General features: G+C 33.7%; 2 protein-coding genes across 4 annotated transcripts in view; both read right to left on the bottom strand.

Moving 5' to 3' along the window:
- Positions 1-24: 24 nt before the first annotated feature.
- LOC132205848 (homeobox protein Nkx-3.2-like) overlaps positions 25-27,453 on the bottom strand; it is a 182,434-nt gene continuing 155,005 nt past the window's right edge. Inside the window, exons 1-3 of one of the 3 annotated variants that reach the window (XM_059635174.1) lie at positions 9,835-10,156; positions 1,116-1,348; positions 25-645 (exon numbers count right to left, since the gene is read on the bottom strand). In XM_059635174.1, coding sequence (XP_059491157.1) covers positions 301-645; positions 1,116-1,348; positions 9,835-10,150 — 894 coding nt within the window. In that variant the 5' untranslated portion in view covers positions 10,151-10,156 and the 3' untranslated portion in view covers positions 25-300. Of the gene's footprint in view, positions 646-1,115; positions 1,349-9,834; positions 10,157-27,453 lie in introns of those variants that run through there. The other 2 variants (XM_059635175.1, XR_009442723.1) reach the window with 2 other exon arrangements.
- LOC132205730 (homeobox protein Nkx-3.2-like) lies at positions 301-10,147 on the bottom strand. The gene is made up of 3 exons (XM_059634987.1): positions 9,835-10,147; positions 1,116-1,348; positions 301-645 (listed from the first exon to the last, which is right to left on the bottom strand). The coding sequence occupies exons 1-3, from the start codon at positions 10,145-10,147 to the stop codon at positions 301-303; spliced, it is 891 nt and encodes a 296-aa protein (XP_059490970.1).

Genomic DNA, 27,453 nt, shown 5'->3' with positions numbered 1-27,453 from the left:
TAAAACAAGAGCTTTTCACTTACAATTAAATCAATTGGGTTGGTTTTCAGTTTTATTTTCTAAATTTGACATTATATATTGCAATACTGGAGGTAATTAATAAATGTAAATAAAATAATTGCTTAACACATCTTCCAATTAAGTTAATCGGCAGTTAATTATTCTAGTAGTCGAGAAGAGTTAACAGAGATCAGACGACTTACAACAAATAATACTTAAAATTAAGTTTTCATTAAAATATATCAGTTTTTGTCATCAAAACCACACTCCTGTGTCAGTTCCTTTCAATGATTTTCCTTTTCAATTAATTTCGACGGGGCTGATGGATCTGGAACACGCAGACGGAGGTGGCGAGCCGTCCCCACTGGAGGCAGTTCCGGGATGGCCCCCGGGGTAAAGGTGCGGGTTTTGGTAGTAATAGTAATAGGCGGCGGCCGCTGCAGGGAAGAGGGGCGGCAGGGGCGGAAATCGCGCTGCTGGCAGGTCGTTTTTGTACAGCACCCTGTCGTCCTTCATGACCACCTTGACGGCGACCTTCTTGGCGGGGCCGGGGGACGTGGAGGCGGTCATGCTCATCAGGTCTTGCTGGTGCAGAATCTGCTTGCGTTTGGTCTTGTACCGCCGGTTTTGGAACCAGATTTTCACCTGCAATTTGCTATAATTAGCCAAAGTTTAACAGTAAAAAAAAAGAAAATGTTCAGATAAAGGAACGGAGAAACAATTTCATCAAGAATCATACATTTTTTATAAGATTTCGATCAAAAAAGACAATTTCTGAAAATGAGTAGTAAATTTTTTGTTTTGTCAATTTTATTTTAATAAGCAGCAAAAAAACTTTATGTAATGTTATAAAAAGTGATTAAAATCTATTAAAAAAAAATTGTAAAAATATTTAAAGAGGGAATAATCACATTCAATAGACTGATCCAATTAATATATAGTAGGAATAAACGTAGCTGCAAAATAAATTTTGAATTAATTAAAAATCTTATTTTTTTTCTATGAAAATTAAAATTAATTAAAATAACTATAACCAGAAATTATTATTTTTCCTATTCCTTAATTAATTTTTCAACTTTTCTTGAATTTTCATGAATCTGGCAAATTATGATCACCTGTGTTTCAGTCAGTTTGAGGTTGTGCGCGAGTTCGGCCCGTTCGGGGCCGGAGAGGTATCTTTGGCTGTTGAACCTTCGTTCCAGGGCGTAGACCTGAGCGTGCGAGAAGGCGGCCCGCGAGCGTTTCTTGCGTGGTTTGTTGAGGGTGTTCGACAGCTGGACGGACGGGTCGCCGGCGTTCAGGTCTCCGCAGTGAAGGCGACGCTCGCTTTCCACGCGCTCTGCGTCTGCTTCAACAATCAAAGTGGCAACAATTATATAGTTTTGTATTAAATTGTCTCATTTTTTAAGTGTTTTGAAAAGAGAAACTTAATATTTTTTATAATCAGATGAAGTATTAATATTATTCATTGAATTATAAGATCGGCTAAGTCAAAAAATGGCAGAGAAACATCTACAACCAAAAAGAAAATTGAACAGAAATGTTATAGATACATTTTTACAGTCCTCTAATTCACCAGAACAATAAAAATTAATGAAAATGTATATGGCGGTTAAATGTAAAAAATTAAATTCATGATTTTCACCAAGAATCCAACTTTTAATAATAATATTGTCTCGGTTTGACCAGCGCGTTCGATTAAAGTTCCTCTATGCATCTGGACAATAAAAATTAGAAAAAAATATAGCGGCTAAATAAAAAAAATTAAATTCAAGATTTTCACCAAGAATCCAACTTTTAATAATAATATTGTCTCGGTTTGGCCAGCGCGTTTGATTAAAGAATTGAATTAAATTTGGAATGCCCTTCCGGACGCTCTGAAAACCTGCCCGGTGGAACAGTTTCCCACTCTCTGCAAGGCCTACCTGTGGCAGAATTTGTGATAAGTGATAAGAACAAAAACTTAGTCAACCGAGGCTCACTGCGGCGGATGGGGTCTTTTTGATCTCGGAAGTTTTAGCAAAATTTTTGCTAGTGGTGATGCCTTTTTGTCCAACAATCTCTTTTTCTTAAATAATTGTTTTTCAAAAATCGAATGTAAACAATGTATTTGTAACAATGTGGACAAATAAACAACAATATAAAATTGCTCAATCCTACAGCATAAAATTACAAAATATGAAAGTACACACTGAATAGTTGCACTAATCTTACAATTAAAAAAGAAAACAGTTATTATTTATTTTTGTGTGAATTTATCAAAATTTTAAACGATGTCTCAATTAAAAATGTGAAGACAGCTAATTTTTGAAAATGAATTCTTTATTAAGTTGATCAATATAAATATATTGCATGTATTTTTTTGTGTGCCACAAACGTATTGATGCAATGTGGTTTGCAAGGGAAAAATAAATAAACCGTCTGATTTTTTTTTTAATTTTTCTTTCTAAATATTATAAAAACTTCTAACACAGTAAATTTACAAAGAAATGAGGAAATAATCTATAGCATTTCCACTCAATATTTTAAAGTAGTTCTTTCGCTCCCTTTTTAATTAGCAAATTGACACTCTACCTCGATCACATTTGAAATGACGCGTGCCGAATTTTTGTGGGATCGACGCGCGCGAAATAAATTAATTCGGTCGAGCGGCGATCGAGCGGCACGAAATCTAAATTCGTCTCGCGGGCCTCTCTCTCTGTCGGCTGCACCACCCACGCGCTCAACCCTGCGCCTCCTATATACACCATTACGCAGAGTGCGCTCGGCCCATTCTAAGAATAATAACACCACTAATATGCACGGAGAGTGGGCGGCGATGTAAATGATTTTTCAAGCGGCGCTGCGCTGATTACTTTAATGGATCATCGGCGGTGCCAGGCGCCGCCGCTTTTCGCCCCGAATAATGCGACTTTAATCGCGGCGACGCAAAGTGTATTAGTTAGAGTGAAAATCGGCACACACACCTTTTTTCGGTTAAAAGGAAGGACACGCTGATACGCCAAACGGTGTCACAAAAAGGGGCAGTGAGGGAAGTGAAAACCAATAGTGTTGACTTTTGTTTGCATTTGTATTGATTTGTATATTTATCATAAGGATATTTGACAATATTTTAAATAAAATAAGTATTTATAACTAAAAAGTAAAGTCCTTTCATTTAGATAATATTTGTGCATTTGTGTATGATAAATTGCTCTAAAAATGAAATAATGTAAAATTATTCATGTCAACAGTATTGTTTAAAATTACAATCAAAATTTTATGTTCAAGTAAAAATCGTAAAATATTAGCTTTTATTCAAATATAAATAAATAATTTTGAGAACATATAATAAAAAAAATAATATTTAATTCGAAACACTCTTAACTATTTCACTAGCCTGCTCATTTAATATTTTTTTTAATTCCTGTTCAACCTTATTTTCTTTTTCAATCAAATTTCATCCAAATTTTAGAAAGTTATTAACTATAATTTAAAGTTTCCTTTATATTGTCAATTTCCTCCACTAGTATGTTTTTTTTCACTTCCCCCGTTCAACAAAAGCAAATTAAAATTGAGTGCAGCAACTCGCCTTTGTGTCGTGTTAAATAAAACAAGCAAATGGCCTCGCAAGTATACAAATGGTGTGTATTTTGTGATTTGGTATTGCTTGGCAGAGGGTGACACGCGTCTCCATACACAAGTTTAATTTTCCTAATTGAAATCGAATGGCATGTATAAGGGTGTGCGAAGTTTTCCCCGCTCCCACAGCATTTACCAGACGCGGCCTTCTGGCGTCAATATATATAATTTCATAAAAAAATCCTGTTAATCGACCAGAATTTAATGTCATTCGCAGGAAAATAAACAGCTTTTGGATTTTGAGCACATGTTGCTGCGTCAGTCAACGAGGCGATTAAACACCGGAGATCACTAATTTTTAATTACTCCGCGACCATCTCGCGCCGGCTGGATCAACAAACAAAGTGATCCTTGAAAGTTTACATCGCACTTTTAATCGCGATCATTAAGTATGAAAAGGGAAGTGAATAAATTACAATTGACACGGCTAGACTATGAAAAAAGGAGCAAATTTTAATAAAAATTACAATTAAACAAAATGTATAAAATATATTATGGAATAAATTTGGTGAGCACGAAACAAAATTCTATAAAAAAAAATTAATTAAACTAATTATTTGTAAATATAAAAACTAAAAATTTATAAGTAGCAAGACGAAAATTAAAAAAAAATAAATAAATAAAAATACAAATAAGTAAAAGTTCTGAAAAATTAATTAATGCGATAGTTATAAAATTTAAATTATTATTAAATTAATATTAAAGACATTAAATAAATAAAACTTTTTACTAATAATTGCCCTATTTAATCAAATAAATTTCATGTTCCATGCATAATTTTATTATTAAATGAATTCAAATTTTATTGGATATACATCAATATGTACATAATTAATTATAGAATTTTCTGAATTTTATTGTTTTAAATGTTAATTTTCCACTGCCCTCGATGTAAAAATGCAACGTGTTCTGCTGGATATCTAGCAGATCCATGTGATTTTGGTCTTTTTTCTGATAATTTAACGAGTCAGAGAGTTATAAAGTAGCAAGCGGCGCACGTTTTATGAACTCTTATAAACGCGCCTTTAATATATTCCCTGATCGACACTTAAGTTGAGACAAACCACGCCAGACACGTAAATATAAAACTAACATGCGCTCCTCGGGGGATAAGATACAACAAGGATCAACGAGAGCTATACACAAGTGGCACTTAAATTGCTGCTGGTTTTAGGGCTGCACTGGCTGCGTGTTCTGGTCTCTTTCTTTCTCTCTCTCTTTCGGCTCAACAGCAACAAGCGAATGAGGAAATCTGTTTAATACGCAGGCAATTATAGCACTTGTAATGTAAACAAAACACTCTTCGCGGCCCAGCAGCAACACCAGCACCCGGCGCCAACCTCATAGAATTAAATTCCAATGTTCTTACGTACGTAAATGGATAGTCCTTATTTATCTAATTCTCATCACTGATGATCAATGCCAATTGCAAAAATTTGAATTTTTCTTTCAAACATTTTATTTTTGTATACATTTGCCAAAAATTGCTTGAATTGTGACTCATATTTCAGTTTTGAATGAAAATAATTTTTTTTTGCATGAAATTTCTTTGTGACAAAATTGGTATAAAATCATTGACACCAAAGAAAAATAGAATGATTTTTTTTTATCAAAAATAATAACAACAAAAATGGAGCTCTTTTGTAAAAGTTTGCGAGTTAATGTTAGTCTGGAATTTTAGAGTTTGTTTCGCAGGTTGCATATATATGCAAACGCCATCCTTGAAAGCACTGAATTTTTTTTATTTAAATAAGGGTACCTTCGACCTTAATAAAACTCTTCCGTGCCTATTGGAAATGGAAAAAAGGAAAGCAAAAGAAATTGAAGGATCTGCTTTGAGAGGGCTGCTTATCACGTGCGTTGCGATAATAAAATTTGATTAATCTTCCAAGAATTTTTAAACGAATTAGTTTTTTTTATAAATAAAACAGAATTTAATCACATTAAATTAATTACGTTTTGGAGCATTCAAAAGTCAAACTTCAAAATAAATGGCTTTAGTGTGTCGAGAAAGAAATTAATGTTGTCTTTCGTTGAAAACCTCACACTAACATCATCCACTTTCATGTCGACCGCTTTGGTTTTTTACTCATCAGACGCATATCAGAGAAGCGAATTGTGCGCATAGAGAATTAAAGTTCTCATCGTGTCCGTCCTTCCATAACTCTCACGCGCACTATAGAGAGACTTTGGTCAAGTCGTCTTGTCACTATGAGAACAAGTGGGTGTCGTTGTCCGTTCAAAGAGAGAGAGAGAGAGAGAGAGAGAGAGAGAGGATGCTATTTTGCGCAGAAAAGCAGCAAAGAAAAAACAGAACAGAGAAGGCACACCAGATACAAGAACATCGTGAGAAATGCCAAGTAAAATCGTGAGGGAACAAAAATAAATTTGAATTTGAAAACTGCATATTATATTGTGATATATAATGATTTTAAATGTAAAAGAATTTTCCATCAAAAAGAGTTTGGGAAGTATAAAATGAGATTTCTTTCAAGATTTCAATATTTTTGATTTTATATAGTTCGTTTCCCCCTTATGACGCTTGAGGGCTTAAAAAAATTGGATTTTTAGTCAGTTTTTGGCAATAACAAGACGGAGATTCAGTGTAAAAAGTGCGACGTTTTCTTTACAAACATTAATTTAACCAAAGGAATAATTTTAAATTTTTCCTTTAAAAATAAGTCGCCAAAAAAATACCTAAATCAGTATAATTTGTTCATTTCTTAATAAAAATGCGTTAATTTATATCTACGTATCTTGATCCTGTTGTTCAGAGGAGGGGGATGAACCGCAGACATTATCAGAATTGAATTTGTCCTTATTTTGAGATATTCTTTTCAAATACGAGAAGTAAAACTTTGTAAATTTCAGACATTTTATAAAGTTTAAGCCTGGTTTTAATAGACTTTTAAATGATTTTCGCTGATATATAAGTTTTTAGTTGATTTTTGTTCATTAAGTGAGTAAATTAAAATATCAGAATATAAAATAGTATTTTTATTTTAAATAATTTTTTATTTAAATTTGATATAGCCCTATTTTGGCAATGATTAAAAAAAATTTATACATTCTAACTGCATTCAAAGGACATGAGAAGGAATTTTCATTTAATCTTTGTTTTGCAGCTGCAACAAATTTTAATCCTTTCTTTCATATGGCACGCACACTTTTTGGAATCCATAAAAAAGCACACGTTGTTAAATGTGGAGGTGCATTAAATTTCAGAGAGTATTTGTTTGCGCTGCACGTCGCGCGGTTTCGAGCTCGAGTTTTTCTGGCGCGCGCGCCCGAGGAAGTTGCGGGATTGATTGTTTATTCAAGAGCGTCGCCGAAAAATCGTCCGCGGTGGTCCGTCGTCGGCTGGAAGGAGCGGGCAAGAGTGCAACTCGATCCCGAAGCTATCAACACGTGTCACTCAATCCATACGAAAATCACGAGATGTTTTATTTACCCTAATGGCGATCCGAAAGCTGCTCTTAACGTGTTCAATTACAAAAGAGAGCTTGGAGAGTGAGAGTGAAAAAACAAACAGAGATATCCAAAACAGTTATAGTTTGCGCTAAATAAGAGACGGACCAACACATGTGTGCGTCGCGACGCTTCGTCAGCACTTAGATGCAATTTACTCTGATGCGGTTTTGATTTGTTTGTACGAGGGTCGCAGATCAAAAGCCAGACAGACGCGCACTTGAGACGATTTTCTAATGGAGGACTGATATTTATATATAATTTTCTAAGCTCCAGCGTCTACAATCGACCGTTTTCAATGGTATTTTACCTCACAATCAGTCAGTTGAGATTTTGATCCAACCAAAATAAAGGGTTGAAAATAAACCAGGTGTGTATTTTTCAGACAATAAATTAGGATGAATTGAAGTTGATTTATTTTTAATTAGACGTTATTAAAATTAAAAAAGTTTAATTGATGGAAATTAATCCTTAAAAAAGCAATAAATTTAATTGTTCCAAAAAATGAAAAGAATTAATATTATTTTCTTTGTGAAGAGCAGTGATAGGTGTTACTGCGGAGATTAGGTTTATTCATTTAACTGAAAATTTGAAACAATAGTATTTTTTCTTCATGCTAGTAACAGATTTTTTAAATTTTTTAAGTAATAATATTCATTTTTTAACCTTTGAATAAAATTGTAATTGTCTAGGCTTGTTAAAATTTATTTAATTTTCTCAATACACGTGCTTTGAGGTATGAAAATTTTTAATTACGCTGCAAATTTTTATATTTTCTCGCAATTTTTTCAAATTTGAGTTGAAAAATAACAAAAATTTCAAGTGTATAAAAGTTCAATCGCTTTTCGTTTTTATTTTAGCAATATTATTTTCTCTTTACCAAATAAAAAAAATTGTTATAATTATTGCAATTCATTGTGTTGCTTTTTTAAATCATCAAGTTTATTTCATATTTTCTTATCGAAATATACTTCCAAGAAATACATATTTCTGCCGTGAAACTTTAACGCAAAACTGAGATAAACGCAAAAAACTTCTGGAGTGTTTGACAAATTTAGTTGGAAATATTACTTCTGATTATAGCAAAAGATATTTTGTTGATGGCGAACGCTTTGTTGTAGTTTTTATAATGCGAAGCAGGCGAGAATGAGAATGTGTCAGGCAAATTGTGTTTGTACATGTGGCCGTGGCGGCTCTTAAATGCACTTGAATGACGCATGTGTGTGTTGTGTATTATTATTGGATGAGCAGCGCTAACTGATTTGGCCGAGAGTGAGAATGAATGAATGAAAGACAGCACGCGTGCTGCACGTATATGGAAACTCCATTAACGCGTCTGATCACCCAAATGAATGAAGTGAACAAAAATTGTCAATTGCCATCAGCGATTAAAATTAAATTAATTTTGGCTCAACACGTCAGCCAAATAAAGGGCAATGCTTCTGAGAGCAAAAAAAATGGCATTTAATGAAAATTTCCTGAAATATATAATAAAATTAATATAATTAAAAAAAAAATATGAAATAAAACATCAAAAATGGATACATTTAAAAAATCTTTAAAATTTTTGTATAAGAAAAACCTTTTCTGTAGAGAGTGCAATTCAATATTTCGTAATATTTTCCTATTTTTTTTTCTATATTTACTGTATTTACTTATCTTAAAATTTTTTAATTACATGAAGAGAGGGACAAACACGCGCAGTGTTAATGAAATATATGTTCTCATAATCAAAAGGTCACGTTTGCTCTCGAGAGGCATTAGATTTTAATAAGAGGAGGAAAGGTTATCTGCGGGCAGAAGCGGCAGCAGGGGTCACACATGAGCACTTAAGAGACCAAAGTGTACACCATTCATGATGTATTGGAGAGCGAATGTGTTTTGATAACAAACAACGCCGCGCCGATGAAAGACACAGAAATATTTATTTCTCGAGGGGGCTAATTTTGTACAGGTTATCAGTTGGAGGTCAAGATAGAAGACAACGATCGCCCGGATTTGTTTTGGCTATCAATTGTTTGTTTATACATCTTTCAAATTTTGCTAAGAAATAAAAAAAAATGTGAGTTTAATATAATTTATACTTTCCTTGTTTCACACAATTACTTGAAGTGAATTTTTTGCAACACGAAAAATATTGAATTGAGCAACAATTATAAAAATATAATATTTCTTAAATGCACTAAATTTTGAATATTTAAAAGAAATGAGAGAAACATCAAGATGATGACTGGAAAAATCACAGAATGTTCTCATTTTAATTCTTATCTCACACAATTCGCCTTTGTATTGTAGGAAGTATTTTCGGAAATTGTGGAAAAACTCCTCAGTAAGAAATTCAAAAATTCGGCAAAGAGAATTTTCCTTATCATTTTGTTACGGAAAACACAAGTAAAATTAAAATCAATTGATGACTTCTCAGCACTTCTTAGTATTTTTTTTTTTTTTACAGATCTAGCGGCCAAAATTAAATTTTGACATTGTTTTCATTATAATTACAATTTTAATTTAAAATTCCCATTTAATTATATAATGTTGCTGTTTTCAAATAATTTGACACTGTACTAAAACTTTACAAAAATATGACTAAATCTTTTATGAGAACAAGAAAGGTAATAAAAAAACACTGTTTCTTATAATTATATATATTATGGGGCAGTTTTACAATAAATTTTGTTATTTTAATACAAATTCATTGATGAAAGGTCGAAGTTATTTATACTAAATTATTATTATATTTTTTACCTGCTTTCAAAATGCTGAGCGCGTTCTTCCTGGTCATGTCGAGGGCCACCTCTTGTTGCAGCTGCAGCAGGGTGACGGCCGGCATGAGCGGGGGCGGCAAAGAAACGGCCGCCTCCGGAGGCGACGTGAGCGTGAGGTGCGCGAGAGGTGACAGCAAGGGCTGGTGCGGCAGAAACGGCCTCCGCGCCGCCCCCATGGCGGCGGCGGCCGAACGCTTCAGGATGTCGCTGATTGAGAAGGGGGTGGGCTGCGGGGGCTGCTGCTCCCCGGAGGCCGTGCAGGTCTCCGGGGGCTCGTTCACTTGGGCCGTCATCATGCAGACCGCGGGCGCCGACCAAATGAAATTTAATTTTGGTGCCGCGCACTGATCAGTGCAGAGGCAGATTGGAACACAAAACCGGTTTTTATAAAAAGTGATTTTCTGCGTTATTTTGACAGATTTGAATATAAATTTTGATGCTTGAAGTAAAAATCATTACAATTATTAAAATTAAAAATTAATTGAAATATTCTAAGTTTAAATTTCAAGCCGGTATTTAACAAATTTTGCAAACAATCGGTTTTTTATTCTAACCGAGCACATCCCCACGTTGAAGTCCTTCTCAAGATACGTTCTCGGGGCGGAGCGAGCAGGGGTGACGTCAGGGGTCGGACACGCCCCTGCTCTGGAGGGTCTCTCTCGCTCTCGATCGGAGGGTCCTTCTTTCGACTAATCGTCCGAGGCACACAATGGCTAATTGCGATTCAGACACGTGGCCCGGCGCCGATTATTTGGCACTGCCGCAATTTACGGCTGATTGTTTATTTACGCTCGGCATGATAGTTCGGGGGTGGCTTTTGCCGCCACCCGTCGCGGGGCGGCTGGGGTGCGGTGATTTCTCGCTTGGCTGAAGTGATTACTTTTCATTCGATTTTTATATTCTATGGCGTGACAAAAAGAGAGAGGAGTAAAAATTGAAGGGAACGGGTGCATTTTTGCGGTGGGAAGTAAAAACGAACGGAGAAAAGAGGTTGAGTGCTTTTTTAATTATAATGAAAAACCTGAACTAATGTTAGACCTTTTTAAAATAATTTTGTCAATATTAATCATCATATCTATTTTTAACAAATTTTCATTTACAAATTGATTGTAAACAATGATTTAAACAAATAAATAATAGTAATTTATCTTGAAAAATTTGACGAACTTTCGTTGCTTGAAATATTTTTAATGTTTTTTCATTAAACATTTTTAAAAATTTGAATAAATTGAGTGGTAATATTGTTTCTATACGGGCTAAAACTTATTCTTTTAATGCTGGCCCAGACCAAAATATCATCATAATTGATTTTCCGCCCAAGCTGCCTTTGCTCTTTTTGTCTCGTCGTCCACTTTTCGCCGTGTAATTGATACCCCTAAGTACACACTTGGGTATCTCAAACGCGCTAAATGACCCTAATGCTCACTCACAAGTAGTGTTCGTGTTTGCGAGACACATTGATTCCTAAGTGCTGCATTAACTCCTTAATATACACCGCGCGTATGAATAACGATGGATGTGAATGAAATTGGATCGGGGCGTGGGAGGGAGAGAGATTGATGCACAGGGGCTTTTAATCGGCGTCGAACGCATTTGCAACCGGAGAAGACCCTTCACCGCGCACAGTGTATAAAAAAAGAAATAGGGCATCAATCAAGTGACCGAACTGTTTATTTACTCCAGTGAAACTTTTACCATGTAATAAAATTGTAAATGATTTATTGGGAGAATTATTTTGCTTCTAATACAATCCAGGAAGTTGAGAAATAATTTAATTAAAAAATAACGAACAATAAGGAAAAATTAGCAGCATTTAAAATTATTCTAGAGATTTCAATTTTTATGTTAAAAATGCAAATTTTTGTTGGTTAGTTTCCTTCTTAGTTGATAATTTTTTAAGCTAAAACTACCTGGAAATAGATTTTCTCCATATGTATAAAAAATATTTTATTCCATATAATAAGTTAATTTATTATTACATTTTTTGAATATCAAATAACTTTTATTTGAAAATGAGGAGAGTTGCTGGGATGATGTCGATATATAAATAATTCATCTACGTATCTCGCGGGGCCTAATTGGAGTTGAATAATCCGATTCCTCCCCCGTGCAGTTTCCAGCCGAGCGGTCACTCTCTTGAATTGTCGTCGGTGGGAAACCGCACTCGGCTGAGAGCGAAAAGCACTCGCCACTGGAGAGAGATTTTCCCGGGCCGGGATAATGCGAGATCATGTGATTGCGAAAGCAAGCTCTACAAATGACCGCCAATGGAGCAATCAGGGAGTGATTTGAAAAGGGCTCTTTCTCTCCCTTCCACTCGCCGACTACTGCTGATCAGGCATCTTTTTCTTTCTCTTTCCCGCCCCGAGGAAAAGGAGTTTTTCAGCAACCAACTTTTCACCCACTCTCGAGGAATAACAATTCACGGCACAGCCAAAAATGATTTCCTTCAATTTTTCCACGCAATTTGCTCAAAGATTGAATTTAGAGATGCGCCTGCTCGCGGCCAGATATGCAACCTGTGCGACGCCGGTGCTCAACAAATTGCGTTCCTTTTTTGTAGTTTTTGATTTAGGAGTATAAATGCACAGTATAATAACTGTTTTTCTCCATTTCATATAATTAAGCAAGCACAAAAGCATAGAAAAAAATCAAATTTTATTAGAAATTCACATTGGAACATGGTCAATTTTTAGAATTTAAAATTTGAATAAATTAAGATAATTTTTTCCTATAAAAAAATATTAAAGTCTGACAAGTTCTCCATCTCTCTTTAATTTGTTTCTACATAACTCCAACTATATCGACATTTAAAATTAAATTTTTTTGAAAATTGAACTCAAACGATGAGACTGATGTAAATATTGAACCAAAAAAACAATGAGAACAATATAATCAAATACAATGCATAAATAATGAAAAAATCACTGTAAGAAGAAAAATAATAGGTTTAATTAAATTTCACTGCATTATCATTGTCTGTTTTCTTTTATTTTTAAAATTAAAATCGACGGTCTTAGTTTCAGGCAGGTTTCAGGTAGAAACATTTTTTGTTAAGTATTACCCAATTTTCCTGTCTGCGCGCACTTGACTCTTTGCTATCCTTCCAGTCCCCAATGCTTGTGTATTATATTGGTGCATTTTAGTGGAGTCGAAACAGAGGCCAGACCATCCGAGTGAGTAGCAGCCGAGGCGGGGGCAATAAATCACTGGTGCTCCGCAGTCATCAAGCAACACACATGCCTTGGAATAATAAATAATTGAGAGCGACTGGTCGTCGGTGGTGCTGCTTTCAAGAAGGGCTCGCTGCATATTCATTTCTCGCCGACCTCCTCCTTAATGTACTACCCCTGTGTGTGTGTATTTACAAGAAAAAGCTCCCCAGAACTACTGCGCGCTATTTGGATTATTAAAAACTCTCGGTCTTAAATTGTAGTTTATGGCCTTGCAGCGGCAGAGACACGCCTGGACTAAACGCTTTTCGTCAGGCACATTAGTACTTATTTCTTACAAACATTCATATAAAGGCTGACACATTCTTCGATTTATGAGTTTTTTTTTTTATACAATTCCATTGCTTACAGGGAAAAAATATCTATTTGTTTCTGAACATGAATTAAAAAAAAATTAAGAAAATTTGGAAGTATTTTAGCACTTCCAGATTCACCTTAATTATTTAACATTATAAAAGAAAATTGATTTAATCTTGATCAACTTAAAATAGAGATTTATGGAAGCTCGTTGTTATTTTTTCAACTAGATTTTACTTCATGCTAAACAAAGTATGTTCAGTTTAATTACATAATTCACTATAAGTTACATTTTGAAAATTCAACTCTTGGATAGCTTTTTTTTTAATGTACGCCACTCTTAGCTCTTCACAAAACTACATTTCGCAATTCGTTTACCCCACTATTTTCAAACATACACAGTTCAAAGAACAGAAGGATTAGCGTCAAATTGACTTCTTTCTTTCTCTTTATTTTCGGACGCTGCACAAAGGAAGAAAGTGTAAAGAGGAAGCATTAAATTTATTTGTGTTTTCAAAAAGGCGTGTGTGTCATTTTCTCATCTTGAGGCGCATCAAAGAGAGGCTTTCCTTTTTGTTATCCGTCGGGGATTTGGGACGAGGTGATAATTTGCTACCTGGTGGGTCTGAAAGTGGACACACACTATTTTTCTCTTCTCAAACGCGCGCACTTTGGTATTCTTCCTCTTGGCTTTGATGGTGTAAACAAAAGCGACGCGTTTTGTTTTTTTTTTCTTTCTGGCTCGAAAAAGAAATAAGTTGCGCCGCATTTTTGTGCATTCCTTTTAAAAAGCAGCCACTTGGCCCGAAAATACACGTCAAGGCCCGTGAATTTGGAATGAATGAATTATTGCGCTTTTAACTCTCGTCTGAATTGATCTGAATCAGATGAACTCAAGATCGTACATACAAATCTTTATAAGTTCAATTTAACTGTTTAATCAAGTAAAATTAAATTTTAAATTATAGCAATACTAATTCCTATTTCATTTGGAGGTTTTGAGGATTTTTTAAATTTATTGCAAGAATTATACAATTAATTTTTTCTTTAAGGATTCGTCACTCAAGATCAGTAATAAGTATGTTTTTAACAAAGCACTAAATAATTCAGATGTGGCCTTAATCATTAAATATAATAATTGTTTTTGTTGATTTAGATGAAAAACAATTTATAAAGTCTTTTGATTCAATTTTATAGGTAAAAATTCTCTATATAATACAATTTAATAAACTAAACTAAATAATAATATCATAACAATATTAATGTAAGTAAACCATTATGTATATTTAATTAAAATGTTAAACAAATTATTGTTTTAATTTATATTTTAGCTTTCAAATTATTTAATATCTATAAAATTTCCAACCCCTTCTTTATTCCTTCAAGAGAGGGGTGTTTCCTTGCGAATCGTTCTCTCTCCATCTCTCTTGGTCGACGGTCGACGTGGTATGGCAGAGGACGGCAATCAAGCCTCAATTTAGCAGAGAGGGCACGAGACCTGCAGTGTGACAATAAAAGAGACATTGCGCGCAACAATGTACGGGTATAGCAAGAGGACAAAACGGTAATGGGCTTTGTCGGTCCGTCATTATTATTCTAATGCGGCCGCGGGCATTAAGGACTGTGTAACGCTGCGACGCAATTTATCAAGTCGAGCATAAACACTCGCCCATTATGCATCGCGTGTGAATGAATTGCTCTCTCGCATTGTCTGCTCAGCAGCGCGGCAAACCGGGGGTGCAATTGTACATACGTACATGTATGTAAAAGTTGATCCTTTCTGACAATGAATGCTTGTGAAACGGAATTACTTAAATATACTTGAAGGGCAAAGTCTCACCCTATAAATGAATTTGATTAAAACATTATCTCTAAAAGAACGAGCAAAACAATTGGAGTTTGAGAAGGAAAGAACTGTTGAAAAAATTGGAGTTATTGGTATTTTTTTTGCAAATAATAATCTGTTAAAGAGCTATTTCATAGCAAAAATTAATCAATTAAAACTAAAGAAGGATATTTTCAGGATTATTTTATTTCAAAATTTTGATGCACTTTATGTTCAAAGACAAGGCAATTAAATTTAAACTAAATTTCATTCTTCAAAAAACAAAATCGTTTGAAGTTTCAAATGAAATTTGTATCAATTTGCACTAATATGGTCGAACAATAAAAGAGCGTTTAATGTTTAAAATACTTCATAAAAAATGAAAAGATCTCAAATTAATTCAAATATTGATCAAATATCACAAAATGACAAAAAACTATTTAATAATGAAACAAAGCCTTTTTATAAGTTAAAATAACTCACCATTTGCAGAATTAATTTTTGAGTAAAAATTTAAACAAAAAGACTTTGTTTGAAGAAGTTGACACTCGAGGAGATGATCATGGAAATGAAGATTCGGGCTTTTCCTCGTTCAACGAGGAATCTTCATTTCCAAAAAAACTTTGTTTCAATATTCTGGTAGGAATTTTATTTTAATTTTGAGCATTTTCAGTTTGTCAATAATGTCAATCCAACGCAGAAAACAGATTCTTGGTCCCTCGGTCACAAAAAAATTTGTGAATGCGGACGTGGTTGGTGCGCGTGACCTGCAAATAATTAATTACATGTTTATGACAGTGTGTGTACTTTGGTTAAAGTGCTGGGTAAGTGTTTACTCAGAGGCGATGGCCGCTGTGCGTGGAAATTAAGTGGGCAACGAAAAAGTGTAAACGGGGCCCGGGGATTCTCTTTCCACCACTCGATAAATCGTGCGCGCTCGCTGATGGATTCAAGGCGTGCGCCGCGAGAAACAATCTCCACCTGGACTGCAGGGGCTCCCCTTTTACACGACGATTGACTAATGACCGAATAAATTAGTCCATCGCTCCGGCAGGACCGAATTTTCGGGCTGCGCAGGAGAGCGCGTGCTTCGATTATTTGGTTTTCAAGTCGGCGGGAACAGCTACTTTTGTCACTCTCCAGGCTAAACAGCTGGATTTTCGATTAACACGAAAGCAAAGGAAGAATACAAGGATAGATTGGTGAAAATGACATATTTTCTCCAAAAAGGGTGATTTTTTTGAACTCGAAATTTAGTTAGATTAAAAAATCGTTTTTACGTAACAAAGTCTAGAATAGTTAATCAGTTCATTTGTTTATAATGTTAATGTTTTTAAAAATGATATGATAAAAAGTATTTTTTGGTGTTCTAAAATTTATTATGGCACTAATTTAATTTTAAAGAAGACCTATCAATTTATATTACAAAACGGCTGGTTTTTTTCCGTATCAACTAAAATCTTTTGCTAAAATTTCTTAAAATGAAATTAGTAAAAAATATTTTACAATGTTAAAAAAATTAAAAGAAGTCTTTAAATTTGATTAAAAGTGATTAAAAGCTGATATCATAAAAGAATCAAAGATAAAAGAATGTTTTAATTAAACGTACATTATATTAAATTACAATATTTACAATGAATAAATTCAATAAATTGGCTAAGGAAAAATTTAACCACTGTAAGAATAAACTTTAAACTGAGAAAAAAATCCTACACAATTTTATTCTTTCTTTCTTTTGCCAATCTTGACAACAATAAAAAGACTGGAGATTAATTTGGTTTTTTTAACTATATAGAACTGAATAGTGTTGATTTTCATACTTCCTGTTTAATATTTATTTTGTAACCAAAACTAAATTCAATCACCGAGAATTAATACAATATTTAAGCACAATTTTGCAATTTTCTATTCCAATTTTTTTTCAGTAAAATCATTTATCATATACTTTTTTAGCAGAAACTGGACCAGATTTCTACACAACTTGACCTTATTGAATAGGTTATCGATTTTTAAATTGGTTTCCCCCTCAATTTTATAAAACTCCAATAGCCGCAACAAAAGAAAAACAGGCATTCCCCAACGGAGAGCGTCGAGGTTAACCAAAGAGCCTTTTATTATTTTAATCAGGGGCCCATTAAGTAGGGCAGGTATCCGAAGTCGCGACGAGAGATTATTTGGATTGCTAAGTGATTCTTCTCTCTCGGTTCACCCTTGTGTGTTAAATTTAGACACAGGTTTTTGAGGCGAAAAGCGTCGTCCCGCGAGGCCTATTAATTTATTCAAAGCGAGCACGTCGTCAATTAGTTTCGATGGTGTTTGTGTACTTAAATTCCCCTAAAACTGTCCAATTGCTTTGATTTAAAGACGGCCGTCGGCATACCAACGCACGGCTAATTGGCTCGCGGGGACTTTTTTGAGCTTTTCGTTTCACGCCCTTCGAGAGACTCGGGAGGCGTTTTAATTTAAAATATTTGCCTCATTCTCACCCAGCTGTGAAATTCGTTGTTAATTGCGACACGTGCAAATTAAATTACACTAGTGAGTAATTCGATGGTAATTTAAAAGAACTTGGAATGCTTTTTAAAAAATTTTTAAATTTCCGTTTTAACAATAAAAACTAAGATTTTTTTAAATTATATTAATTAAATGAATTAAACTTAAATTGTTAAAAAATAAATGAATTTGTGTGGAAAGGTTTTAAAAACTGTACCAGACTTAATTAGAAGGGTCTGCAAATTACTAGATATTTGCTAGTGATATAATTTTGCCTCAAGCAAATTTTATAAAATTGAATGTCATTTTTTTATGTGATGTAACAGTTGAACAAATGAACAAAAATCATGAAAAAGATTGCAAATATTACATATTATGAAAAATCTTTTTAATTTTCATTTCTTCACATGGCCAAAATTAGGTTCAGGTTCAGCATGTTAATAAGGCAAACAAATTGTCTTCATGTCTCAATCTATTATAGGATAAAAATTTTTCCTGGAAGTTTTTGAATGGTTTTGCTGTTAAATCAATCAAATTAATAAAATAACAAAATTCCCCTGTAAGCTGGTGTTGCTGAAAGCAAGGGCGGCGGAGGTCAAACATCTGGAAAGTGAACCTGTTCTGCTCATATGTTTTAATCGCCGCCCCATTCAAATTAAGCGGCGGAAGCATGTGCTTTTGGAGGCACTCTAGGTGATGTTGGAGCACGGAGGCTGAGGCGATAAGCAGCCTCATTGAGCTTTTTTCATTCGGAATGCTCTTCACTCGAGTGGCGCGCGAGACCAAAGTATTAAAATTAAAAGCCACTCGCTGGAGAGGGCACCGTCACAGCTCAAATTTGGAAACTCCTATCTTCGATGGTGCTTTTTTATATTGAGGCACTTCAATTTTCTTTGAAAGCAGTACTGACATGTGTTTGAGGAAATTGGCGCTAACAATATATTTTGATAAAAAGGGTCCGCAAAATAATATGATGCAATTACGGCAATTACTACTATTAATGTTGTAGCCTGCTGTTTCAAATATCTTTAAATATTTAAAAATCTTAGCCAATTATATAAATAATTATTTATAATAAATAGTAAGTTAAATGGATTTTATTTGTATTTTTTGGGAATTTCTCGTGTCTTGAAACGCAATTCCACGTAAAGGAGATTAGTAAAGAAGTTAATAAATAATAATGGGGGAGATTCAATAGACTTAGAAATTCCCAAATTTATTTTTTCATTTTTAGCGAAATTAAATTCACTAAATTTTTTAATTGAACTTCACAAATAAATATGGAAAAAAATTGGAAAAAATTTAAAAAGTTTTTAAATTATTCGAATATTAATTTTTTCTTCAATATAAAACTATATTAAGGAGTGGGGGGAGGGGATGAGAAATGAGAAGTGCGTCATTCTCGTATGCGGCTGCCAAAACGTTTTTTCATGAGCGACCCTTGCCCGACCACTCATCTCTTTTCTTGATGAAAACTAACGCTGAATCACCTTCAGCCCCTTCAGGGCATTTAATGTTTTGAGCATAAACCAAAATGAGTAACAATAAAGCGCGCGCAGTCAATAATACTAACAAAAAAGCTGACTGGTCAGTTGGAACAATCCATTCGTCAAGTTCACATCCACTTGAACTCTTCAAAATTTTATATATTTTTTAACAAAAGCTCTACATTGTGAGAGCTTCCGATTCTTAAGTGGTCTCGTTGGAAAAAACTGTGCAATATTTGGGTCAATTATGGCAGCACGCATCATGGAAATTGAAGATTCAACTTCTGAGCACACTTATTCAAGTCCATACACGGAAGTAGATGACATAAAAGATTGGATTCATGGACCATCCCCGATTTCAAGCTCGCTTAAAAGTTCGGTCAAATTAGAGGTGCCTGAAACGACCCAGGATGCCCCTGACTGTAAGGCCAAGGGCTGCAAGAAAACACTGCAGGTCACTCTGATTTTCTGCATTGTTTTGACAGTGATTGGCACCGCCCTTTTAAACTTCTACGCGTTCAAAGTAAGTTATTTGAAAATTTTGTTCATAAATTTTAGAAAATAAAATTTGTTTATAGTTTAAAATAATTCAATATATTATGTTAAAATAATTTTTTAAATTCAAACTTTGCTTTTTATTTTCTAGACTATGGAAAAATTGAGGTACGTGGAAGAGCGCCAGGGTAAAAAGCTGGACGATTTGTCAAAACTCACTGAACGTCACTTTCAGGTATTTTTTTTTATTACTTGCATTTTTGCAGTTAATAAATGCAAAATTGTCCTGTTTTCAGCTACTGGAACTCAGATTTCCACCGAACTGCAAGTTAGCTGGTAATTGATAATTATTTAAGCCTTTTATTATTGAAATAAATCATTTTAATTTTTATTTATTCTAAAATTTGTGAACTTTTCAGAATCAGCCTCATTGACGACACTGTCGAACGGAAAAAAGTACTCTTTTTTACTATCAAAAGTATATTCTATTTTTCCAGCACCTGAGCATTTTTCTAATCTTTATTTCACCACAGGGAAATTGGACTGCCGCCAGGGAGATTTGCGCAAAGATGGGTCTGTACTTGGCCACCCTGAATAACAAGAACGATTTGCACGCGGTTTGGAAGAAAGCATTTGAAACTGAAATCAGTTCCATCGCTCCATTTGGTAAATATATTTTATACATTTTTTTATAGAGTCCAGAAAATTTTAACTGCATTCCGAGAAGAATTAAATTATCACATGATGTGACAATCTAAATTTTTACTGTGCAGGCTTTTCCTGGTGGGTTTCGGCTCGAAACTACGGAAGCGATGACCATTTGGATTACCGGTGGCAGGACGGATCCAGATTGGAGCAAAATAGCGATTTGTGGAAAGACAGTACTGACAAGACAAAAGGATGCGTCGAACTTCGGACACAAGAAAGCAGCACCAGCAAACTTCACGGCAAGAGGTGCAATTTTACAAGAGGTTATCCAATCTGTGAGTTGCCAACTGAATGCTACTGACGGGGACTTTTTAAATAATTAGCATGTTTTTTCAATAAATTTGTCGATGGCAGTTGGTTGTGCTCAAATAAATTATGCAAAAAAAATCATTGAATGAAGTATTTATTAAACACCGTAGGCGTACAACATTAAGATACAATAAGTACTATAATGATACAAATCAATATTTGAATCGCCTTTTTAATTTACTATCCTAGATTGAAATTGGCTTAAAGTTAACATGTTTAAAAGTTCCACAAAGTTTATTATTTTTAATATTTTTATAAAATTAGTGTTTTTTATGCATATTAAAATATACAATTTTTATTTCTACATGTTTTTTTAATTTATATTGTATATTTGATTTAACTTTTATAAATTAGTGACTTTTTTTAAATAATTCATAAAAATATAGTATACAAATATTGATATAAATTGTAAATACAACCTCTATTGTATCTCGAATATTTAAAATTTTAAAATGTATAGATTTGTTCATGGTGAGGATTTTCTTTGAATTATTGAAAGATAGAGTCATGATAAATTATTTACAATGATTTATGTTTTCAGAATAAAATTGAAATGAAGAGGGTTCAGAGGTCATAGCACAGGGTATACCTGAGAGTTGTGACATTATCTCACGCAATTACAATTATGCTATAACATATAAGAAATTTTATAATATTAGTAATTTATTGAAATGAACGCCGTAGGCGTGCCACAAATTAACTCTAACAATATAACCTCCCAATTCACTTGGCTTTACAGTTTGCTGCTTCTCGCAGACTCATTTTCTTTTTTACACAATCTATTATATGATACTGTGTACAAAATCCACCACAAAATTTGCAGATACAATTTTCAGTGCTTCACAGTGATATGTACTGTTTGTACAAAACAAAAAGTGAAAACCATGACACGCGTATCTGGTGAAAACATGTCTATCCTTAAATTGCGCCGCCTTCCAGTTTTCTTTAATCATCGTCTCCGTACCATAAAATTCATCACAGATATTCAATTTCTTCAGCAATTGTTCATAACAAAAAGTTTCAAATGCATTGTTCACTGGAAGGTCAAATTTTTCTTTTAAATCGGAAATAAATAAATCAGTATCGACAAGCTCATACACATAGCGAGATCTCGTGTATTTTGACAAACCTAGTACTTTTTTCAACATTCCAGTTTCACAAAATCTTCCTTTTTTAAATACTTCCAAATCACTTCAATACCATACGAGGCCATAGGAGCAAATTTCAACTCAAATAATTTCAATGCTGTGTCAATCGAAAGCATCCGCAATTCTTTACACTATACATTGAGAGTAACGCCGCTCTCATTCGCTTTTCGATATGTTTTTTAAAAGTAAAAAATAATCATTGATGCTTTTTTTAGAATAAAGTTTAATAAATTATTACAATCTTATTTTAATTTTTTCCCCATCAAATAATTTATTGATTTTCTTGATTGGCTCATTCACATAGTCTTCTTTAATCAATCAATTTAATTAATAATTAATTTTAATATTTTTCTCTGGACCAAAATTTTAAACATTAGGACCGTATTTTTTAACTATCTAGAGATAGAGGCTCTTTTGAACTCCTTTTAAGCTTTTAGTCCTTTCTTTTGAGCTGAATTAATATAAAAATAGAGAAAAAAACCAAAGAGAGATCAAAAGTCTCGGAATTGCCTTTGTCAGGGCGAGAGACGATCTGAGGTAATTGGAATCATCAGCGGCGGTAATTTCGCTTCAGTCGACTGCAGCCAACAGCCCTCCTTACTTTCTTTCCAATTACACTTCATCAGGCAGCAGCAAACCCTTGAGCAGAAAAGTCGGGTCTCGAATTGAAAAAGAAAAAGTTTCGCCAGCAGGGGTGAGGGCAATTCATTTACACAAGTCGGGAATAAAGAAGACACGACGACGACGCGCACACGAAGAAGAAAAAGCAGCGACGTGACATCAATTTATAGACGCCGAAGTGGCGAAAGAACCAGAGAGAGCTGCAGAAAGAGCACGCGGAGAGTGTGGTGGCCGGGAACAGTCACAAGACCAAATCAGCCGATTTATTTGAAAAATAATGGAGAAATTTTTTCTCTAAAAAGGGAGCAAAAAGTTAATTTAAAACTTTAAGTCATTTCATCAAGTTAAATTTTTTTGCATTTTCAAGTTAAAAAAGTAAATAATTTAATGATCTCACCTGAAGTTTGACCTCAAACTCATTCCTAGCTATAAAAAAAACTGGAAAAAATGTAACAATGGACAAATAAACAACAATGACAATACCAATAGTTTTCAGACTGCCATGTGATGGCACTGATGTTATACATATTAGTAGTCGGCTATAGTTGCGTCAAAAAGTTAAACCTTCATGCTTTAATTATGGGTTGGCCCAAATTATTGATTTTTGTAGGTCTAAAATTAATTAATTATTGTACCTTTTCTATTCAAGATGTGAAAAAAGTTGAAATAATTAAATTTTTATACTCCTCAAATAAATTACTTTTTATTTTATAATTTTTTTTTCATTCTCTGAAACTAGGAATCAAATAGAAATTGAACTTTCTAATTCTAATTAATAAACTTTTCGCTTAAAACAAGTTCTTCAAAGTCCTAATCGTAATGTGTCTGGGTTTTTATCAATTTGAAATGCAACGCTCGTTCGGCACTCTTCCATCTGCAGACTGACTCGATCAACTGCTGCTGCTTCTCAGAGCGAAGAGAAAGAGAGAGAGAGAAAAGCGGCGGCAATCGTTAATATATTGGCCGCAATTTTCTGCACTATTGCTGCCGCTGCTGAAAAGAATGAAAGGGCGCGGAAAATGGTGCCAATCAAGCGGCTCTTCATTTCGGTTTTACACGGAAAAGAGGGGGGTGAATGCCAACCCAATACAGCACCAACCGATTGATTCCATATTAAAGGTCCTTTCTCGGACAAAAAGCGGTTTTTGTTGTATGTTTAATCAATTTAAAAATTAAATATTTTTAATAAAATCCGAAAAGTAAAATCTATGTATTCCCTTGTACGAAATTTTAAAATTTGACTTTGACTAAGATATAGGAAATTTTAAATTACAAAAAAAATTGGAAAAAAATATAATTGACCTACCTTAATTTTAAATAATACATTGAAGTATTTCTGTGAGTTTCACAATACCAGCAATGAGCAGGCTCTTTTAAATTTTACGTTCATCTCTACTTTATATTTTCTCGAGATGCGGTGCCGAGAGTGTGCGAGGATAATTTCGCAAGAAAGTGCGCCCCTGCAACTTTTCCCTTTCAGCGCCGGCAGCTCATTCAGCATACTAAAAACCGCAAACTCTTAAGCAGAGATTCAAGCGAGCGGAGAATCTCTCATTCAGCAGAGATAGACGAACTCTTGAGATGGAGCAATTTGAATTTGAAAAGATTATTTAAGAAAGAGTAATTTGAGAGGCGCGCTCGTGAGTTTTCTCCTCTCCATCCGCTCTCTCAACTTCTGCTCTCTTATTGAGCAATGAAATAAATTTTGAATTCAATTGCATTTTGGTTTTGTCCCCTCTACATCATCAATTTAAAAAAATTATATTCACGAAATATAGAGAAATCAAATGAATTAATAATAAAAACCGAGATTAAATTTACTGCAGGAAAACACTTAAAAAAGTTTTAATTTCAATTACGATTGATGGTAGTTTAAAAGTCCACTTCATAAAAATTTTTTGACCCCATTTCTAATAGAGGTTCTTATGGTTCTTATAATATTTAAAAAAAAAAATAATGTTTTTTTCTAACAGATATTTATATCAAGTATTTTGTTTTAATATTATTTTAAATATAAAACTAAATTTTTTGTTGTATCTAATATTATTTTAGAAGCCTTTTCCATTGGAAAGCATTTTCTTTTTCTCTTTGTTGGTTCAACGCTTTCTAAATCGTTTGCTTTTTTGCTGAATGTCCAGCGATTTCCTCGAACTTCTCTCGAACAGAGAAGTTGAAAGCTTCTTTGAGTGAGGCAAGACCAGTTTGTGTGTGTGTGTTTTTGTCATTTTATATATTTTACGTGTTTTTTCAGCAGCCCCCGTCGAATATTCCCGCAAGAACAAAAGAGCCAATTCATCCAAGAGCCGCCGTGTTTCAGATCTTGTGTTATTGCCGAGGCAGGCCAGGCAAATGACATCAAGAAACACAAAACCCCGGGGTGATCTGGTGCTCATCTTTTCGAATTAATGCCGTTTTTATTGCCGACCAGAAACTAGACACACACAAACCGACGCCTTGTCACTGCAGCCTTTTTCTATTTATCGCTCGCTGGGCGGCTGCGGGTTTTATGAGGAAATACAGAAGATGTCATTCACCGAATCATTTCGCATCTGCCGCTCCCGATGCGTATAAACAGTTTCAATCAAATAAACCAATCGTCAGCTTATTAGGAGCTATTTCACTCTCGCTAGCTCTCCCCCGCTTCTTCTTACACACACTAGAGCCCTTAACTGCTCATTAAACGCACTTTTAATTTTTTTTATAATACAGAGAACTAAAAATATGTATAATAAAAAGTTTTTTATGTTAATAGTTTTATTTATTTATTTATTTATTCAATTAATGATAGTTAAAAAAATATGTGTCATATTTTCAGCTGATGTGTGTTTATCACAGAGGTGGGCCTCATTGAAAGTGTAAAAATTAGGTGTCTATTATTTATTTTGTTTTTAAATTGAAAAAAATTACATTTAAAGATATATCGGCCAAAAAAAGTATTCAGCATTTTCTCGTCTTAAATTATCAATGGAAATTTTATAAAAATATAAATCATATTGATTAATGAAAGTACTTACAGTAAAAAATATACTAATTAATTATTTAGTTTTCATTCAACTTTTTTTTTATTGCTTACAAAATTGTCAATGTGAGCGTCTTAGGGATTTAACGTTGGACTGCTCAAGATAACTTGGTATATGAATGAGTGTGCGTCCTTTTTTTAGAGAACGTGTGTGCGGCTTGGTGAATGTGGTTGCAGACATGTGCGTGGCATGAGCCGCCCCAAAGTACGGAGCAGTGAAGCTTCAACGACCGACATGTGTAAATGCCATTAACATTTTTCCTGAAAAGTCTATAACTGCCAGAGAAGCGAACAATTTTTATGAGATGTGTGTTAGTTTGTCAAATTACTATGCTAATAGGTTTTTTTTTTCATTTAAATTCAGATACTTGATAAAACGTGTAAAAATAATGTGCATCAATAATTAATTTGTTCCAAGAGCAAGTGACTGTGCATTCAGATAATTGTTCGTAATTACTCATTTTTTTTTTTTTAGATTTATACATAATTATTTTAAATTCTAAATTAAAATAATAAAAATTAGCTGAAATACACTAAATTTAAAATTATTTTAAAACTGTGAATTCAAATCAATTAAAGAGCATCTGGTATATTTTCCTCTACCAATCTTTTTTTTTGTAATTAGATTAAAATTGATGCGAAAATAAAGACCGCTGAATTAATATTGTCAATTTAAAGATTTTATTAATTATAAAATTAAAATTAGTTCTACTGTCCAAATGAAATAAAATTATTTCTGAATTACATGATTATCAATTTTTTCTTATTTAGAATATTGTTTATTGTTGCACGTTTCCTTTTTCCAAATAACGCTTCTCTCTCATTTTAATTTCCTGTTAGGCAACTGGCTCGGCTTACTTGAAAAGCAGGTTGCCTAATACGCTGTGAATTAAAAAAACGAATCCCCTCAATCCGGTACAGATAGTTCGACTACTCGGAGTCAGATGTCAGACCGACCCGTGCGTTCTCGTCGAGGGTGGCATTTGTGCCTAGGGGTGAGATCGGTAGAGGGTGGGTGCGGGATCGTTTTTGACAATTTTGACTCTCGATCTTCTCTGCTTTACATCAGTTTTTTGTAAAAGGGAATTGGTCAAGAAAGCGGTAAATTTGTTTCACACGCGTGTTGGAATAAATATTATTGGATCGCGCTTTTGTTTGAGGCAGTGGTGCGTTATGAGATTAAACTCAATAATAATAACCGCGCACATCAATCAGTGCTCCTTTCCCATGAAGCGCGCGACTTTTTAACCCGCAATGGGAACGGCAGGCCATTCTCGCATGAAAATAATTTGCAGGAAAACGGAGATTGACCGACCGACCGTTCTCTCCCAATGTGGCTTTTGAGGAATCAAAATTAATGAACAAACTTTCAAGCTATATTAATAATTAACCTTCAATCTCAAGGACTTTGAAACCGACTTATCAGAATAATTTTAGATTAGATGTTTATTTTCTAACATATATAAATATAAAAACATTTAAAAATACTAATTTATTATGTCATTAATTGTAAAAATTTTTATATTCATTTAAACACAGTAATAATTTTAAATTTAAATTTAAGATAAAAATATAGAATTATATTAAAATTTATTTACTTCTGATTATGAATTAAAATTTTCATTTCAAAATGCAATATAATTAATAATAATTAAAAACAGGCACATATTATTTGTTTTTAATTGTTGCATAATTATAAATAAAACGATTACTTTGCGTTATTTGAATGAAATGTGATGAAAATATAGTCAAATTTCGAATGCTCACAAATTTTCTAGAACTTAAGTTTCCGTTGACATTTTAAAACTGTAGAATTTTCAGAGTCATATGTTGTGATTTATTAATGCATTTCCAAAAAATTGCATTTGTCCAAGGAATATCTTCAAATTTCATTCAAAACTGTTTAATATAAATAGATCTCCTGAGGTGCTTCTCATATTTTGAAGAGTACTCTTGGACTAGGC

Source organism: Neocloeon triangulifer, unplaced genomic scaffold (assembly GCF_031216515.1).
Source record: "Neocloeon triangulifer isolate White Clay Creek 2 clone unplaced genomic scaffold, ASM3121651v1 ptg000003l, whole genome shotgun sequence".
Classification (NCBI taxonomy): domain Eukaryota; kingdom Metazoa; phylum Arthropoda; class Insecta; order Ephemeroptera; family Baetidae; genus Neocloeon; species Neocloeon triangulifer.
This window is presented reverse-complemented; position numbering and strand designations above follow the sequence as displayed.